General features: G+C 45.8%; 2 protein-coding genes and 1 long non-coding RNA gene across 9 annotated transcripts in view; 2 read left to right on the forward strand and 1 right to left on the reverse strand.

Moving 5' to 3' along the window:
* The window catches only part of MOCS1 (molybdenum cofactor synthesis 1), a 41,946-nt gene extending 28,673 nt beyond the window's left edge, over nt 1-13,273 (forward strand). For 3 of the 4 annotated variants that reach the window (XM_020999547.2, XM_020999548.2, XM_020999549.2), the window contains 4 exons: nt 268-378; nt 3,810-3,930; nt 4,401-4,448; nt 9,193-13,273. In XM_020999547.2, coding sequence (XP_020855206.1) covers nt 268-378; nt 3,810-3,930; nt 4,401-4,448; nt 9,193-9,986 — 1,074 coding nt within the window. In that variant the 3' untranslated portion in view covers nt 9,987-13,273. Of the gene's footprint in view, nt 1-267; nt 379-3,809; nt 3,931-4,400; nt 4,464-9,192 lie in introns of all 4 variants that reach the window. The other variant, XM_020999551.1, reaches the window with a different exon arrangement.
* DAAM2 (dishevelled associated activator of morphogenesis 2) overlaps nt 13,185-19,874 on the reverse strand; it is a 169,276-nt gene continuing 162,586 nt past the window's right edge. For all 4 annotated transcript variants that reach the window (XM_078155389.1, XM_020999400.2, XM_020999399.2 and 1 more), the window contains 3 exons: nt 18,402-18,533; nt 18,062-18,232; nt 13,185-17,068 (listed from right to left, as the gene is read on the reverse strand). In XM_078155389.1, the coding sequence (XP_078011515.1) occupies nt 16,850-17,068; nt 18,062-18,232; nt 18,402-18,533 (522 nt within the window). In that variant the 3' untranslated portion in view covers nt 13,185-16,849. The remainder of the gene's footprint in view (nt 17,069-18,061; nt 18,233-18,401; nt 18,534-19,874) is intronic.
* On the forward strand, nt 17,063-18,908 carry LOC144457594 (uncharacterized). Its single transcript, XR_013487044.1, has 2 exons — nt 17,063-17,173; nt 17,723-18,908. It is a non-coding gene; the product is annotated as an uncharacterized LOC144457594 (long non-coding RNA).

Consider the following 19,874-nt stretch of genomic DNA (forward strand, 5'->3'; position numbering starts at 1 on the left):
CATGTCTCTTGGTTGGAAGATCTTGAGATGTTTCAGTTGAGGGAATGGGAATAGTGGGGTGAATTGGAGGGCAGCATAGGGGGTGGCATTGCTTTCTTCAGTCATCTATGTAGGGAATCTTTTGGCATGAAGGTCAAGAGATGGATGAAATAGCCTTTATGGGGTTGGGAATTGGTCTGTATGGAGTAAGGGTTGGGTAGGAGCTCCTGCTAACATCTTAGTGGAGATTTCATCTCCCATAGCTCCAAGCTTCTTCTTCTCCTCCAGGCCTTCAGGGTCCCTGGTTTCCGAGGCCAGGTCAGCTTCATTACATCTATGTCTGAGCATTTCTGTGGGACCTGCAACCGTCTCCGAATCACAGCTGATGGAAACCTCAAGGTGGGTCACTCCTTCCCCACAATGCCTCACCAGATGTGCTACTTTCTCCCAATGTCATTTTCCTCAAGTGTTTTGTCTCCCCAGTGTTGTTCCATCCCCACCCCACCTCCAGTAGTGTCAAAGCCATCCTGAATATCTTCCCTTTCTTCCTCCTGAGATATTGGTTATTTTAGGGAGTAGGTATGGGAATGCTGGGAAGGATTGACTTTATAGACCAGGAATTCTTAACCTGAGGTCCATGAACTTGATTTTTTGGAATATCATGATAAGTGAGTTTCAATATAATTAGTTTCTTTTGTAATCCTATATATTTTATTTTATTCATTTAAAAACATAATTCTGAAAAGGTGTCTATGGGCTTCACTGGACTGCCTAGGGGGTCCATGAAACAAGAGAGGTTGAGAACCCCCGATTTAGAGATTTCTTCAGAAAACAGGATAGAGAGATGATTGATGGTGAAAGAATCCAGACTTGAGATATATTCTATGTCATTACCTGGAGGATGATGGGAGCCTTGGAACAGGGCTATGGTGAGCTGCTCTCTTGACCCTTAGGGGACTCTCTGGACTCCAGGATAGGGGTTGACTCTTAGGTGGATTGTGATTGCTTAGAAGCTTCCTCTCTGTCCTGTTCCCCTTTTCCCTCCTCCAAAAAGAATCTCAGTTATATCACCCTTACTCAACCAAAGGTCTGGGGCAAGGGTGGGGAACCTATGGCCTTGAGGCCACATGTGGCCTTTAAGTCCTTAGGTGTGACCATTTGACCGAGTCCAAGTTTAACAGAACAAATCCTTTTATTAAGGGAATTTGTTCTGTGAAGTTTGGATTCAACCAAAGGGCTGCACTTAAGGACCTACAGGGTTACCTGTGGTCTTAAGGCCACGAATTCCCCACCCCTGTGTGGGGCTTACCAAAATCAAGGCCTGAAAGGTACCTGTGGATTCTGCATCAGAACTGCTGATTTGGAACACTGCAGCCAGTTATATCATCCTTGACACCAAACCTATCTATTACTGAATAACTGTTTAATGATTATATTCAGTGTGCCCAGCATTCTAGAAACCATGGGAGATGCAGATAGAGAAGTACAAGGTCTATCCTTTAAGAGCTCATAGTCTCAGAGAACAGAATGCATAAGAAAAATTTTTTAAAGAAGGCAACCTTGCTGAAAACTGCCACAAGGCAGTGTTCTAAGTGAATGCTGCAGGGATCAGGAAAAAATAAAAGGTGCTATTGTGTGTTGGGGTGGCCCTGGCTTTTCCTAAAGGAGGGAGCATTGGAAATGAGCCAAGTTGGAATTGGATAGATAGAGAAGATCAAGGAGGAGCATTCCAGGAACAGGAAATATTGTGAACAAAGGTAGGAAGGAGAAAAATTTTGGCAGACGGTAGATAGACCAGTTTGATTGCATCAGAGAATATATGGAAAGGAAAGGAAGAGGAGATGTACCTGGTAAAAGTAAGTGAGAACCAGACTGTAGAAGGCCTTAACTACTAGGATGAGGAATAAGGACTTTGTTCTGTAGGCAGCAGGAAGCGACTGAAGAAATTTTGCACCGGCGATGGCATCATGGCCACTGGCAGGTGACATGATGAAAGTGGTGCATTCATCAGGAAGATTCTTCAGTGCACAAAGGATTAGAGTGGGGCTAACTAGTGGTGGGGAGACCAATAAGGAAACCATTTTAGTCATTACAGATTTGAGGAATATTTATTTTTTATTTTTTTAGGCAATTGGGGTTAAGTCACACAGCTAGTTAAGTGTCAAGTGTCTGAGGTCACATTTGAACTCAGGTCCTCCTGACTCCAGGGCCGGTGCTCTATCCACTGCGCCACCTAGCAGCCCCTTGAGGAATATTTTTGAAAGAAGAGAAAAAACCAGAATCCAATGACTGACTTCTTCCCGGAGCTGATTCTGAGGTTGCGGTCTTGGGTGAGAGTGACAAAGAGTGATTGTACTACCGACAGAAATAGGGACATCTAGAAGAGAAGTTTGATTTTAAGCATAGACTGATTTCAGTTTGCGAAACTTTGAGGTGACTGGGACATCCAAGTGGAAATATCTTTGGGAGACTCTCACATGCACCTGACCTAGAAGCTGCACAATGATTTTTTGCAGGTGATCCTGGCAGGGCCTCCTCTATCTTTAAGCTGCTTGGCCCAGGGGTAGGGAAAGTGCAGCCTTGAGGCTACATGTGGCCCTCGAGGTCTCAAGTGTGGCCCTTTGACTGAATCCAAACTGTGGATTGGATTTGGATTCAGTCAAAGGACCACACTTGAGGACCTAGAGGGCTATGTGTCACCTCTAGGCCGTAGGTTCCTTGCCCTTGGGCCTTGGCCCTTTCCCCTCAATACCCAAGAGCAACTTCTTTTTGTTGTCATGAGCTCATAAGATTATGGATCCTGAGCTGGAAGGGACTTAAGTAGTCCCTTATTTTAAAAATGAGGAAAACGAAGGCCAGGGAAGTTAAGTTAGAGGCACCTAGGTGGTACAGTGGATGCTGGGCCTGAATTAAGATTTGGCCTCAGACTCCTTCTAGGTCTGTGACCCTGGGCAAGTCACTTAACCCCTGTCTGCCTCAGTTTCCTCATCTGTAAAATGGGTTTAATAACAGCACCTATTCCCTAGCATTATTATGAGGATGAAATGAGATAATATTTGTAAAGTGCTTAGCACAGTTTCTGATAAGTAGTAGGTACTTAATAAATATTTGCTTCCTTCTTTCTTCAAAGTCAAACAAGTACTACGTGTCAGAGGCAGGATTTAATAATAGTTGATATTTAATAATTTTTAGTAATAGCTAGGTGGTTCAGTGGATAGAGCACTGGGCCTGGAGGGAAGACTCATCTTTCTGAGTTCAATCTGGGCTCAGGCACTTACTAGTTGTGTGGCCCTGGGCAAGTCACTTAACCCTGTCTGCCTCAATTTTCTCATCTATAAAATGAGCTGAAGAAGGAAATGGCAAAGCACTCCAGTATCTCTGCCAAGAAAAGCCCAGATGGGGTCGAGAAGAGTCAGACATGACTGAAAAACAACTGAATAACACATATTTTTATAGAGCTTTGAGCTTTGAGGTCTGCAGAGTGCTTTGCATATGTGATTTGATTCTTACAACAAATACATGGCTGAGGCAAGATTTCAACCTGCTGGTTCCTGTCTCCAAGTCCCACATTCATATCTTATCTCCTGCACTACCTAATTGCCTCTGATTTGAGCTCAGGTCCTCTGACTTCAGAGACAGTGATTTTTCTACCATACCAGGCTGCCTCCTTATGTCTGACCTCGTCCCTTCCTGGTATAACTTTAATTCGTTTCCTTTCATTCCAAGCTCAGTGGGCCGAGGGAGGGAGGAGAATATCTGGTCCCTCTTCAGGGACCAAAACCCAGTGATGAGAGTGAGTGTCATCGATTCTGTGTTGTGCTGTCGGGCAGGTTTGCCTCTTTGGAAATTCAGAAGTGTCTCTACGGGATCACCTTCGGGCTGGGGCCTCCGAGGAGGAGCTGCTGAGCATCATTGGAGCTGCCGTGGGCAGAAAGAAGCAGCAACATGCAGGTATTGAGGTTGGGAGAGTGAGGGAGTTGGAAGGGTTGAGAGGGAAGTTGATGAGGGTTGGGGGGGGCAGACTAGCGCTAAGGAGAAAGGGTGGCCAGTTAAGTCCTAGTACGTCTTCCTTACCCCAGTCATTCCCCTTGGGCCTTGTGTCCCTCTCCCATGGGTGGGGGGAGAGGGAGGATGGCAGAGACAGATGAGCTACTTGCTCCAATCTCTCCCTCTCTTCCCTATCTATATCCCCTTGTGCCCACCTTTTCTGGGAGTTTATCAAGAATTGAGATGTGGGAGTTTGGGAGCCTGGTTTCCCTGTTATCCTAAAGACAGCCTTATTGTGTACGTGTATGTGTTTGTGCATGAACACAGGCATTTGTCATAGCAGATGTACATGTTGTCCATCTATCTCTTCCCTCTATTGATCTCTCCCCCCTACCCCATTTTTCTCTTCCTTTTCCATTTTTCCCCCAACTCAGGCATGTTCAACATTGCCCAGATGAAGAACCGACCCATGATCCTCATCGGTGGGTGACCCATCAGTACGTAACCATTTGTCCCCACCCTTTATCCTTCCCTATCCTTCAGAGACCTTTCTGGGGGGAGCTGGGAGCATTGGGTGGCAGGAGCAGTAGGGCTATTGGATCTTTAATGATAGGTCCCATTTTCATTAAGGTTCAATCCAAGAAGTAGGATAGGTAGGGTCAAACTTTGAGGAGGTGTTATGGTGGGTCTAGAGTCAGAAATTGTTGTGCAGTGGTTAGGTTTTTTTTTTTCAGTCTTTCCGACTCTTTGTGACCCCATTTGGGGTTTTCTTGGCAAAGATACTAGAGTGGTTTGCCATTTATTTCTCCAGCTCATTTCACAGATGAGGAAACTGAGGCAAACATGGGTAAGTGACTTGCCCAGGGTCACACAGCTAGTAAGTGTCTGAGGCTGAATTTGAACTCAGGAAGATGAGTTTTCCTGACTCCAGGCCCAGCACTCTATCCACTGTGCCACCTAGCTGCCTTTTGGAGTTAGAAGACTAGATTCAAATCCTAATTTTGCTGTTTATTACTTCTATAATCATGGACAAGTCACTTAATTCTTTGAGCCTCAGTTTTCTAATATAAGCAATGGAGAGATTGGCCTACGTGACCTCTGAGGTCCTTTCCAGTTCTACACCCTGTGTCCCTTTGAATCATTGGGAAAATAAGATTCAACTGATTGGAGTTCAGACAACTTTGCTAAGAGGCAGTTCTTTTTTTTTGTTTGTTTGTTTTGTTTTAGGCAATTGAGGTTAAGTGACTTGCCCAGGGTCACACAGCTAGTGAGTGTTATGTGTCTGAGGTCAGATTTGAACTCAGGTCCTCCTGATTCCAAGGCTGGTGCTCTATCCACTGCGCCACCTACCTTCCCCCAAAGGGGCAATTCTTACTGAATAGGAGTTAGGTACAAGGCTTTTGTTTCAGAAACAGATGATTTCTGCCACTTGGCAGTGGGCTCACAACAGACTAATATGAGTAATATATCAAGGATCCGTGATTTTATCAGCCCAGTGCACCTTCTACTGACCTGGGCTTTTCATGCATGTCTTGGTTGGATAGCATCATGAGTTGCTTTGACCAAAAATGGCAACTGGCAGTCAACTTTCCTGGTGATGAGCCTCTCCATGTTTACCTGGGCTGGTTCTCCTGAAGCAGACACACATGGCTGGTCACCAAACCCATCCTTTTCACCTTTGCAGCTTGGTGGAACTCTCCAAGCTTGTGCCTTTCAGAAACATGGTCATCTTCACTTCGTGAGGAGCCATTGGGGAAAATTACATTGGATGAGAAACCTAGAACTAGAAGAGGATTCAGAGGACATCTACAGATGAGGAAACTGAGGCCCAGAAAGGTTCACTGACTTGGTCACGTAGGTAGCAAACATCAGAGATGGGATTTACATCCAAATCCTTGACTTTGGAGCCAGGGCTCTTTCTACTAGACTTTGAGAAATAATAATGGTGCCTACAAAGTGCCTCCAAAATAATGTGCCTATGAAGTAACAAGATAGGTGGTCACCATATATATCTTATAGAATCTGCCTTATTTCTTCATAATCAGACTCACTAATTTGGGGCTGATGGAAGTTACAGGATCATGGGTCGAGAGCTGTAAGGGACCTCAGAACAAGACTTCTTAATCTAACTCCCACTGAGTCCATGAATAGATTTCATAGTGTGGAAGGGCATAATATGGGAAAAATTATATCTTCATTTCAATATAAGTGGTTTCCCCTATGATCCTATATATTTTACTTTATGTATTTAAGAACATTATTCTGAAAAGGAGTTCAGCAGGGGTTTATAGGCTTTATCAGACTGCTAAAGGGGTTAAGAACCCCTATCCTAGAGGCATTTCAACCCCCCCATCCATTTTACAGATGAGGAAACTGAGGCCCAGAGAGGTTTAATGATTTGTCCAAGGTCACATAGGGAGTAATTGTCAGAACCAGAATTCAAACCCAGATTCTCTAACTCTTTAAGTCAGCACATTCACTATCCCATGAGTCCTTCATGGGATATGAAGGTGATTAAATTAAAAAAAAAAACACAGAATAAAATTAATTCATTAGTTAAAGAAAAGAGATACCAAAACAAGACTTCAAATTGATTGGCGTTTTTTTCCCTAGATTTTCTTTCAGTCACAGAATGTCTTATATATGTATATTTTTAATTAGGCAATTAGGGTTAAGTGACTTGCCCAGGGTCACACAGCTAGTAAGTGTCAAGTGTTTGGTCTGAGGCCAGATTTGAACTTAGGTCCTCCTGACTTCAGGGCTGGCGCTCTATCCACTGTGCCACCTAGCTGCCCCTTGTCTTATTTTCTTAGGAAAAAAAATATTTATGTAAAACTCATCTCAAAAGCTTACCAAAGAGGCCTTATTAAAAACAGTTTACTTATAAAGAGAACACGTAATTTTAGAGGGGCATACTGCTTTATAATTGAAAAAAAAAATTGTTGTTCGGTCATGTCCAACTCTTCATGAGCCTGTGGACCATATTACATTAATACTATCCATGGGGTTTTCTTGGCAAAGATACTGGAGTGGTTTGCCATTTCCTTCTCCAATGGATTAGGGCAAATAGAGGTGAAGTGACTCGTCCAGGGTAAGTGTCTAAGGCTGGGTTTGAACCATGTCTTCCTGACTCCAGGCCCAACACTCCAGCCACTGAGTCATCTAGCTATCTGAAGAATACCTACATCCAATAGCATGGAGGTAATGAGGGGTAAAGAATAAGTAGGTCTCCCCGGGGTGATGTCAGAATTTGAAATAAGAACAGAGTCCTGTAATTCAGACTTACTCCAAATACTTCTTACTAATCAGAGGCAGCAGGGCATAGTGTTTAGAGAGCCAGCTTTCAGAGCCAGGAACACCTGACTTCAATTCCGGTTTCTGGCACTTACTGTCTTTGTGATTCTAATTCTGGCCAAGTCATCCATCTAGGCAAACTCTCCAAGACTTTGAGTGGCTCAGAAGGTGCTCACTTACATTGGTAGATGGAATTTCTTCATTTGGAATTTCCCCATATCATTGAAATCACAACTCCAGCCTTTCTCCCCATCCTTACCAATTCAAAGAGACTCTTAGAATCATAAGATTGTAACACTGTCAGAGACCATGAAGTTCGGTGAGCCTCATGCCTTCATTTTTACCAGTGAACCTCCTTCAAACAGTGTGTGATGAATGAAGAACCCCCAAGAGGCAGAGCTTCCGGGTAATTAATAATCAATTTATTAATTAGGCTAGCCAGCAATCAATAAATTGGCTACTTGTTCAGTGTTACTGCTGTGATGCCTCCAATGACATTTTATCATTTTCAAGTGTGTAAAATGACCAATAAAATGTGGCCCCAAAGGTAGAGGATCTTAAAGGGGCCTGCTTTAAGGAAGAGAAAAGGCTACCTTGAAAGGAGCCTGTCTCCTGCAGGTCTGAAATGCTTGAGGGTTACTTGAAGGCATTTGACAAATGCATTCTCCTAAGTAGGTTAAATATTTCCCCTGGTATCTTGTTTATACTTGTTAATTTGCTTAACAGATTTTTTTATTGGAGATAGAGACTTCATCTAGGGACAGTTTAGTCCTTCATCTAGGGTTTTTTTCTTTTTTTCTTTTTTTCTCTTTTCTTTTTCTTTTCTTTTTTTTTTTGAAATTGTCAAAAATTCTGAATGAGTAACGTTGTGGTACAAGAGTCTGAGGACCTAGATTCGAATCCCATCTCTGAGCCTTCCTACCTGTGTGCCCTTAGGCAAATCCTGCTGCTTCAGTTTCCTTATCTGTAAAACGAGGAGGTTATACTCCCTGGATGGTCTACCATGTTCCTTCTGGCAACAGATCTGCAATCCTCTGTTTTTCAAAGGCAGCATAGCAAAGTGGACAGGACGATGTAATCAGAATCAGGGAAACTGGGTTTGAATCCTACCTCAGACACTTACTAGTTTTGTGATACCCATCCCCCACTCCCCCCCTCAGCAAGTCACATAACCTCTCTATTCTTCAGTTTTCTCATATACAACATGGAAAGGGGGTTGGACTCAATGACCTCTAAGGTCCCTTCCACTCTAAATGTACGATCCTGTAAGTAAAAATGTTTGTTGTTCAGTTATGTCTGACTCTGTGACCCCATTTGGAGTTTTCTTGGCAAAGATACTGGAAGTGGTTTGCCATTCCCTTTTCCAGTTCATTTTACAGATGAGGAAACTGAGGTAAACAGGGTTAAGTGATTTGCCCAGGATCACACAGCTAGTAAGTGTCTGAGGCCAGATTTGAACTCCGGAAGAGGAATCTTCCTGACTCCAGGCCCAGCGTTCTATCCACTGAGCCCCCTAGCTTCCCCAATTGAAAATTAAGGGTTTTATTATTTAAAAAAAAAAAATGAAAGGAACTTGGAGAGGTCATCTGGTCCACTGACTCATAATAGAGTCATAATAGGCAGATAGGAGGGAGTGGCTTCTTTTTCCTAAAGGTTTCCCAGGATAGGAGCTCACTCCACAGTCCAGATCATTGTTTTGTAGCACACTGGGGAAGCTGACCTCTAGGTGGTCAAGGTGACTGAGGAAGGGTGAAAGTTTTCAAGAAACTATTTACTTCAGAGTTTTGCCTTTGTGTCTCACCCTGTGTCTCTCTATTGCTTACATCCCTGTGGCTTTCTGCCCATGTCTTCCCTACCTTCTTATCTTCAGTGTCCTTTTCCCTGTCAGTTCACTATTGCCTTTAACCTCTTCTCTTCCCTGTTTCCATATAGGGTGCTTCCCAAAGCTTGGAGATGCTCCTCTCACCTCTTCCAGCCTTCCTCCCCGGGACCCTCTTCACATCCAGGTGCTCAGAGCCAGACAGAGTTTCTCCAGCCACATGGGAGCCAGGTGGACAAGAGGGGGATTACCACGAGTCCTTCCTCCAACCCAGCCAAGGCTAGAGGCAAGCTCTTCCTGGAGATTCTACAGCTCTTACCCCCAAGATCCTGACTGCAGCACTAAGTGCCTTAACACAGACACATCAGTTGTCCCAGCCACCCCCAGACTCTCTCCTCTCTCAGACCAGCTGACCCACGTGGACTCAGAGGGGCGGGCTGCCATGGTTGATGTGGGTGGAAAGCCAACCACAGAGCGGGTGGCTGTGGCCTCTGCTGTGGTCTTCCTGGGGCCTGAGGCCTTCAAGCTTGTCCACCAGAACCAGCTACAGAAAGGTGATGCCTTGGCTGTGGCCCAACTGGCCGGAATCCAGGCAGCCAAACTGACCAGCCAGCTGATCCCACTGTGCCATCATGTGGCTCTGAGCCATGCCCAATTACAGCTGGAGCTGGATGCCACCCGCCATGCTGTAGTGATCCAGGCAGCCTGTCGGGCATGGGGTCCCACTGGTGTGGAAATGGAAGCCCTCACTTCTGCTACCATAGCTGCCCTCACCCTGTATGACATGTGCAAAGCAGTCAGCAGGGACATTGTGCTGGGAGACATCAAATTGCTTAGTAAAACAGGGGGCCAGCGAGGGGACTTTCACCGGAGCTCAAATTCCGAACCCTCTCAGTCCCAACTCTGACAGACCCAAGTCCTCCTCCCTTTCTGAGAATCTGCAGCAGACTTTGTGTCAGCATCTAGGGTGAGGTTACATCTTTGTCTGGGTCACTGTGCCCTTTTATCACTCCCCATTATCCAGGACCAAAGAATGTCAGAGCTGGGAGGTACCTTAAGAATAGTCTAGTCATGGATTCAGAGCTTGAAAGGAACTCAGAGACCATCGAGTCCAAAACTGTCATTTGACAGATGAGAAAACTAAAGCCCAGAGTAGGAGAATAACTAATTGGGATGAAGAAGTCAGGATGACACTGCTAGCTAGTCAGAGGCAGAAATGGGGTTAAGACTCAAATATAATACCCGAGGATAGTGAGAATAAGAATCCTTTGCAGAGCATTCAACACTTTTCAAAATACTTTCTAATCCATGATATCATTTGACCCTTGGAATAACACTGTGGGGCCAGCAATGGGGAGAGAAAAGGTCCAAATCATCTGCAAGTTAAATCAGTGGCCCTAGATAAGAGAGTTTATTTATTAATACTCCCTACCCCCAGTGGACTCTTCCTTACTCAGTATTTTTTTCCACCTCATTTGTTTTTGCCTTGGTTTAGGGTTTTTGGGGGGTTTTTGGCAATTGGGGTTAAGTGACTTACCCAGGGTCACACAGCTAGCAAGTGTCAGGTCTGAAGCTGGATTTGAACTCAGGTCCTCCTGACTTCAGGGCCGGTGCTCTATTCACCGTGCCATCTAGCTGCCCCGGTTTAGGTCGTTAGTGCAGTTTTAAGCTTTTAAGTAAAGGGGCGCTAAGACTTTGGAGATATCCTGTATCGTCTGCTGCTGCCTTATCTTCTCAACACCCCAAACAGGCTGATGTTCCTTCCCTTCCTGAGACAGGACTTTGGTCCAGTTTCTTTTTCCAGGCAGGGGAAGAAGGGAGGACAGACTGGCCCTAGGGATTTTTGCTTGTTGCTTTTATCGATGCCTTTAATTTTTTTGTTAAACCTCACAGTCATTTCCAGATATACCCTCCCACACCCCCTATGAGCCTTCCTTGATGACAGAAACACACAGTTAAGGAGAAACCAGCTGAGGCGGAGGCCACATCTGACAGTAGAGGTAACATTCCACAGCCATCATCTCCCACCTCTGCAGCCCAAGGAGGGTGGTTCATTTCCTCATCCCTTCTCCAAACCTGAGTTATTCTTATCCTTCTTGTGATAGACTTGCCCCAGCCAGCCAAAGAAGCAAAGATTTATGGGTGGTCAGCACTCACTCCCTTCTATCCCCATTCCTAGGAAGTTTATGTAGGTAGGGTAGGAAAAGGAATTTTTTCTTGGTGGGGATGAATGAGGATGATTTCAGCCTAGCTATGGAGTTCGAGTTTTTACACTTGAAAGGTAACTTAGTGACCATTCCTATTTGGGGTTTATTTTTTTCGGCTCAGGAATGTAGTTTGACTCTTTTCCCCCCAGCCGATATCCCTATGCAGATTTACCTTAATTATCCTATTTCACAGAGGTGGTGCAGTAGATATGTTGTTGGGCCTGGAGTCAGGAAGACCTGAGTTCAAATCCAGCCCGAGACACTCCTAACTGTGTGACCTTGGAGAAGTCACTTAACTTCTGTTTGCCCCAGTCTCCTTATCTGTAAAATGGGGATAATAATAGCACCTACCTTGCAGGGCTGTTGTCAGAATCAAGTGAGATTATATTTGTAAAACACAGTGCCTGGCACACAGTGCCTGCATAGTAGACACAGTAGAAATTCTAGCTATTATTGATATTATTAGGTATGAGGGGGCAGTGAAGAGGGAAGCTTAGAGAGTCATTCCTACTCTGGGTCATCATACATTACCCCTTAGCCTTCTCAGTTTTAGGCTTAACAGTGCCACCTCCCTCTTGTGTCTCTATTGTCTTCCCTTTTTCTCTCTTCTCCATTCCATTTGACCCTGACCGTGATGTCTTGTCAGACTCTGAGGTATCCGACATCTTACACCATTGGTTTGACAGCTATGCAAAATGACAGTGACTAAGTCTGGCTTCTGATCTTCCCTTATCTTTCCATCTTCCCAGGGAAAATAGGGTCAAGATGGTTGAGGACTGCCTTCTTACTCTGTTCTCAGTAAATGATACCTAGTTACTTATTTGAACAAGGAAGGGTAGGCAAGGCAAAACTAGGTAGCACAGTGGATGGAGTGCTGGGCCTGGAGTCAGGAAGATTCATTTTCCTGAGTTCAAATCTGGCCTCACACAGTTACTAGCTGTGTGACCCTGGACAAGTCACTTCACCATGTTTGCCCCAGTTTCCTCATCTGTAAAATGAGCTGGAGAAGGAAAAGCCAAACCACTCTAGTATCTTTGCCAAGAAAATCCCAAATGGGCTCACAAAGAGTCAGATATGACTGAAAATAAAAGAATGAACAACAATTGAATAAATCTTTAACAATGATTTTTAAAGAAGAATAAAAATGAGGATTATATCAAGGAAGGGTAGAGGAGGTGACTATAAAGATTTAAAGCATTCTCCTTCATCCCCCCTCTACTTTAACTCAAAATCCTCCCATTTGCTTATTTTCAGCTGAGCTAATAACCTACGAGGAGGCCTCGTAACTAGATGTCTCCTCCAAAGGTTAATTCTATTAAACCCTTTCCTATCTAAATTTGAGTCCAATTAGTCTCACCTCCAGCCACTTGAGATTTCTTAGAAAATTATACAGGCCAGGCTCCAACTGTAGTAATCAAATGGAACCTCTCCCTGCACTCCGTATCCCTCAAGATAGGGATCAGACCAGCCACGGACTGGTAAGATTCACGAAGGTCCTGTTTTCCTCACCCCACCTCCTCTCCCCAGCCAACACAGCAGGAAAACTTATTCTCCTTTCCCACCAGTTGGAGACCCATGAGCAACTTAACTCACCTTACATGTGTGACTACTAGAAAAGACTTCCCTTTGCCATGATGCTAGACTAGAAGATGTCTAAAAAGGCTCTTCTCTTGTTTTTGCAGTAGCGTATTACCCAGGACCACCCCCACCCATGTTTTTGTTTAAACCCATGATTTCTCTCCACCTCCAGCCAGTCTCAGGTTTTGCTTCCTGGCCCTAGCCTTCCTTCTTTCTCCTGGCTTCCACCCCTACATCATCTCCCCCAGTTCCAAAACATAAACATTCATTTTTGAGGCAAAACGAGGCAAGATAATAAAGACTAGGCACAAGACAGGCCGTAAAGGGGCTGTACGGATTTAATATTTTTAGTATTACAGTATATTCTTATAAAAAAGGTGCGAATAAAAAGGACACTACAGATTTTGTACATTAGACTCATTGTCTGAGATAGCTGGTGAATGTGACGATGCCACTGAGTTGTGACTGATGGAAGGGGACAGCCCCAGCTCCGGGGTTTGGGAGAGACTGACAAGGGGGAGGAGATACATTTTCCCCCCCTCCCACCCCTGCCTTAGATTCCTCCTCCAGCAAGCTTCCTCTCGTGTGAGATCTAGAGGTGGAAGCCAAGGGTGGGTCAGGGTCTGGGTTCTGTGTTGGGGATGGGGAGGTTCAGGGGTGCTGGGGGGGGAAGGGGAGAGGGTGGGGCTACATTACATCAAACATGAATTCTGCATCTGATGTAAAATTAGACAGTGGGGAAAATTTACCCCCTAGAAAAGGCAGACCAGGGGGAAAAGGGCAAAGAGCAAAACTTAATGGTTTGTGAGAGATTAAAACAAGGCAGTACACCAGGTACCAGTTTGACCCAGCCTCTATGGGGCATCAGTCAGTGACTCCCCCTGCCCCCCAATTCTTGCTGGGCCAGCCTCTTCAGTCAGTCTGTTGGGGGGGATGGTGGGGAGGCTAATCTTGCCAAGCAGCCTCCACTGCCCCCATCGGCCCTCTGGGCCAGTAGGAGCTAGGGAACAATAAATAGAAATCAGGCTCCTGGGGCTGATGGGCTTCATCTAAATTAGAAACAAACTAAACAAAATTGCGTGTGCCATATGCTCCTGGACAGAAAGGCACGGTATCCACCAGGTATCTCCAGATGTCAGTATCTGGGACTTTCCTGTGGCAATACAAGGAGGATGCCAGGAGGAAGAAACACATGCTATGGCTAGGCTACCCTACTGTGTGCCACCCTTTACAGAGTGGGGCTGTGTCATAGGGTCAGGGGGCTAGCACTGTTTGCTTTATGGCTTGGGAGGAGGAGGGGGCAAGAAGCTGAAGTGGTTTGCATCTTGGGGGTATACCAGGACAGAGGAAAGTCCTATCAAATTGGTCACATTAACACCTTTCCCAACATCCCGCCTTCCATCCCATTCATTCCTTGAACAAGTGTGGTTGGAGTCCTTCCCAGTGCCTCCTTTGGGTTAGGGAGTGTATGTGAGAGAGGGATAGCTTTTTTAATCAGAACTCCAGAAGACCACGACTATAATCAAATCCCTCCCCAACACCCCCAGTCCAGACAACTCAGCTCCCTCCTTTTTCTTATCTTTGACCCTGTCCATCCTACACCTGGGTGGAAATACCCCCACCCTATTCCTTTATCCCTTCTTCCAGCCCAACTCACACTAAACACATGCTGAGCACATGCTTCTCAGAGGGCAGTATGGCCTCCCCTCCAGGGTCTCCTGTCCTGTCTCTCAGGCAAGGCCCTGTTGCCTTGCCCTCAACCACCCAGATCACCCAGGATGCTCACTGCCCCTCTCTCCCTCCCAAAAGTCAGAAGATTGGCAGCTAGAGTGGGCCTGCTCATCAGGCCACACTGAAAATAGGGATTTGGTCACAGCAAACAAATGTTAAAGTTACATGAAGTAACAAGAGGGAAATCTGGTTGTGACTCCAAGTGGAAGGCACTTAGAAGCTGAAAAGTCATGATAAATGAAGGGGGAAAGTCTACTGCAAATGAACATTTCCTGCCTCCACCATGATACCTCTGGTCTTCCTGACTCTGGGGATCAGGAATTAGAGGGCAGGGTGTCAGTGAGCTAACCAGTGGACAGTGTAAGATGAGAGTTAAGATGGTGGTGGAGGGGGATGGAGAAGAATCTCTAGAGCAAGAAGGGGGTTATCAGCAGGTCTTATTAACCTGTACCCCTGTCTACCCATCTTCTCCAAGCAGGGCTACCTATTTTGGCAGCTGGGGAGTGGGAAACAGATTTATGAGTTGGGAGGGAAGTGGCTAGAGGCCATACCCACCTCTTGGCTCCAAGCTCTACCCTTCATTGACCATTTATTGAAGGGAATCACACTCCATCACTCACAGTTCTTTGAATCCACAACCTTCATTTTAGATCTGAACTTGGCCCCACTTGTCTTAAATGGTAAATCCCTCATTGTAGATATGTAAACATAGACTGGCTATATTAGGCCTGATTTGCAGGGTACGGCTTTAAAATAGGTGACCTCCTCTAAAAAGCTGTGGACAAATGACTTATCCATCCCTATTGATGGTTCACTCTTCAGCTGAGGGAAGAGATGACTTTCTTCTAAGTGGCTCTCCACTGGTCCCACATACCCCCAGGCCTTCTCTAAGATGGCTAGGGCTTTGGATGACCAGGGAAGAGAAGGGGCTGGCTGCTTCCACTTTCATGAGACAGACTGCACTGGAAGTTAGGCATAGTCTGAAAGAAATGAGGCTGTAAGCAAATAAGTTTCTTTAAAAGAGTAGGAAAAATCAAACCAGTGGCTGGAGTGCTGGTGTTCTCTGGGCTTCTGACAGAGAATGCACATATTCCATGTCTCCAGGACTATGGTCAGTGGGTATGTACATTTGAATGGGGGTGGGGTAGGGTAAAGGTGAGGTGTAGATTGGAGCAGGAGAGGACAGGGTGTCAGGGTTTGTGTTCCAGAGGTAGGGAGTAAAGTTTGGAAGGGGCCTGGGCAGCTGATCCCAAATCATTCCCCTCCAAGAAGAGGAAGAAGGAACTGTGTCACACCAGATTCCTTTCTGGGGGTAGGGAATACAGTCTTCATACATAAGCCCAAGTCCCTGACTTTGGCTACAATATAAATGTTTCACTGAAGGTAAGGCAGGGGCCCAGCCAATTTCTATCAGTACTGAGTCTTTCGACTATACCAAAATTGTACTGAGGAAAATAACTCAGTTCTCTAGCTCATGACTGATCTACACTGTCATCCTGTTCCTCGGACCCCCTTTTTTTTTTGCATTGGCCATATTCATATCCTTCCCTCCATCCATCTTTCCATTCTACTCACTTCTTAGACAAGCACATCTGAAATCCTAATGCACTCAGGGTGGAAGATTAACAAAGTGTGTTTGTGTTTTGGCAGCTTCCAGAAAATCTTTTTTTTTTCTTTTTCCCTTTCATCTAAGCAGAACATTTTTGTCTTCAGGGTTGCCGCCAGACCTATCCCTAACGTAGATGCTCCAGGCCTCTATTCAAGAGAAAGGGGTGTCAGTACCAAGGATGAGGGGACTGTGTGCTTTAGCTCTCAGAAGCTATACAAAGAAAATGGCCCCCTCCCACTACCCTTTCCCCATCAGTGAAATCTCAACAATATCTTGGTTTGCCATTAGTGGGGGCTCAGAGCTGATCTGTGAGATGCTAGAACCATTCTATGGCAACATGCAGGTATCCAGGTGGAGCCATGGGCCCTCAACACAACTTCTAGGCATCCTGTACCTCTGGCCAAGTAACAACAGAGATCACCCGGCGATGCCTTCAGGGAAGGAGTCAGTCACAGCGGAATGGGGCGGAGCAGGGCACAAGAAGGGTAGTTAGAGAAGGAAAGGGGATATATTTGGGCCAGCCACACACTACTGCCCCAAATCCAGCTTAAGCACCCCATTAGGCAACCCCGACTGCACCCCTTTAGTCCTCCCTCAGCTTCTTCGAGCGGTAGCCATCCTCTTTCTGCCGCCAAAGTCTCCAAGTCAATAATTTAGCTTGTTCACCGCCCGCTCCCGGCTTATTTCGAGTGTTTGGGGCCCTGACCGCTTGCGGCTTCGTTTGAGCTTGGACAAGTCCTTGTCAAAGACTTCACCTGAGCGCAGAGCAGACACCAGGTCATCGAACTCTCCACCTTCCTCCAAGTTGCTGACTCCCACAGCCGCCTTCCGCTGTCGACGCTCCCGCTCCCGCTGTTCCTTCAGCTGCGGGGGAAGACATGCCCGGTCAGTAACAGCAGTTTGGAGGGAGGCCAGACCAAGGAAGCACTGGGAATCAGTCTCTTTCTCCCCACTGGGGAACCAGAGAAGGTAGGAACTCATATTCTGTCTCTCTTCTCAAAAATGGCCCAGTTTCTGATTAATTACAACAATAATATTAACAACTAGCATTTAAATAACGTGGTTTGTTTGCTTTGCAAACAAAGCACTTTACATCAATGGAAAAATACATTAAAAAAAAAAGTGTCCCAGCTCCATTTTCTTGCTAAACTGCCCTTACAGGCTGCTAGATGGATGCAGTGAGTAGAAAGCCAGAAAGCTGCATGACTCTGGGCAAGTCACTCAACCTCTGCCTCAGTTTCCCCAACTAAAAAAATGGAGATAATAACAGTACCTACCTCGAAGGATTGTTGTGAGGATCAAATGAGATATTTGTGAAGGGCTTAACACAATGCCTGGCAAACAGTAGGCATTCTATAAATGCTTATTCTCTTCCCCCTAACAGCCTCACACTGATTCCTAGCTCTCCTTGAAGTAACCCAAATCCTTTAATCCTCTTCTTTCTCCTTCCCTCAAAGTTTTTTAGTTCCTGCCCATTTTCTATCATTTTCCTGTAATGACCTGGTTGTTTGTCCCTAGTTCTCGAAGAGGACCGTGACATGAGGAACATGATGCCATGAAATGGATTTAAGTGAGGGAGGGCTGTGCAAGGTCACCAGCCTAGGTCCAGTGGCCAGACACAGATCAAGAAGAATGGAGATGGCCCAGTAATGTCCCATGGGCGGTGAGGCTGGGGAAGGGGAGGGACTGGCCAATGAGCCCAGTCCTCATGAGCACCACCTTGACCCACAACCCTCCCAAACCCCTTTCTCCTCCTTACAAAGTAGCATTTCATATGTACCATTATCAACTCTCCCTATTATTTCCCAACCATACATACAACCCTCCCTTCCTTTGTCCCTCAGTGCCTTTCCTTACCATGGCTTCCATCCGTGCCCGTCTCTCTTCCTCTTCCTTCTTTTTCCTCATGCTCTCCAGGTCCTGCCGGGCCTCAGAGAAGGCCTGAAGGAAGGTGTCAAAGATGCCAAAAAATTCATCTGGCTGCATCTTGCCCTCAGGTTCTCCAAAGTGCTTCAGTGCCCTGGAAAACTGTCATTGGGAGCAGAGCAGGGAGGAAGCAGAAACATAGGGGTCAGGACACGGAGAGTTGGTCATCAGGGGCTGAGGTGGGAGGGAATTTGGGGTGCGGGATCTTTAGTCTGTCCCAGTGGAGCTGGGATTGAGGATCAGGAAGACAGGAGGGTGGGAGTATCCCTACCTTGTCCCTGGCTTCATTAAGTTGATCCTCCAGCTCTGAGAAACTGAAGCTGGCAACGGTGATGAAGTCGCTCATGATTGGAACGAACTTATCACCGGACTCCCTTTTCTGGTGCTTCTGATATTCTAGCTCCTATGAAGCAAGGAGAAAATGGAAGGGAAGAGGATTTCAGCCTGAAACTGTCCAGCATTAAGATGGAAGGAGTGATTGGAGGGGAAAGCTCCCTCACTTATACCAGGCTCCTACCCTTTCCTTCCACCAATAGGAACACAGTAAGGAAGCAGTCTCAGAATTTCTTGGGCTGAAAGCATCCTCAAAGGCCATGGCATCCATTCCCCTGTCTATTACTACCTTTGACCTGGGGGGGGAGAAGGAGAGAGAGCTTTCTACTCTTTTTAGAGATTTTCATAGAAGTTGATTCTTCAGCCTTCTATGTGCAACTATGTGTTTTTCCTGATATCTAGCCTGAAGCAATCGCATTTGCAATAAAATCCCATTCCCATTCTGTCTGGATTTGTGCTGTCTGTCCTCCTGTCAACAAATCTCTCCTCAGCACTACCATACCTGACCGGAGGGAAAGGGAAAGCCGTATCCCTGGCTCTTTATCTCCCATACCACCAGGAGGAGCCACCAAGAGGCTCAGAGAAAGGTTGCAGGATATTTCAATATTTGACCACTGTAGGCTAGCAACCAGGAGACATTTGGTAGGATGCTCTAGAGCAGAGAACCAAGCCCTTAAAAGAGGATTCTTCAACCTCCCAAGAACGGGGTGAGAGGGAACATAAAAGAGTATCTTAAATAAAATTTACTGTGTAGGGTGTGATCTTAACCAGTCCCTTATACTCCTCTGGGCCTCAGTTTCCTCAACTATAAAATGAGGGGATGGGGCAGCTAGGTGGCTCAGTGGATAGAGCACTGGCCCTGGAGTCAGGAGGACCAGAGTTCAAACCCTGCCTCAGACACTTAATGACTGTGTGACCCTGGGCAAGTCACTTTTTTGCCTCAGTTTCCTCACCTGTAAAATGAGCTGGAGAAGGAAATAGTAAATCACTCCAATATCTTTGCCAAGGAAACCCCAAATGGGGTCACAAAGACATGACTGAAACGACTGACCAATGTTTGCTAAAGGATTGCAGTAGTCTGGGAAGTGATTGCCCAGACCACAAGCCCAGATCACTTCACCTTAATTGAACTGAAACACTAGAATTCCCAGTTACAGCTGTGTTCCCTGAATTCTCTTGGCATATATTGCTTGCACCTGCTTGCAGAACAGTCCTACCTTTGATATACACTGACATGGCCCACTTGCTGGCTATTCACTGCCAGTCCGGTGAAGCCCAGAGACAAATTCATAAAATAAAATACACAGGATGTTTTTTAGTGTCCCCTTAAAGTGTCTTCCAACTCTGGGTTTATGATCTTATTTTTCTCCAGAACTAACTAACTAACTCTCTCTCTCTCTCTCTCTCTCTC

This window comes from Phascolarctos cinereus, unplaced genomic scaffold, assembly GCF_003287225.1.
Source record: "Phascolarctos cinereus isolate Bilbo 61053 unplaced genomic scaffold, phaCin_HiC Scaffold_5;HRSCAF=322, whole genome shotgun sequence".
Lineage (NCBI taxonomy): Eukaryota > Metazoa > Chordata > Mammalia > Diprotodontia > Phascolarctidae > Phascolarctos > Phascolarctos cinereus.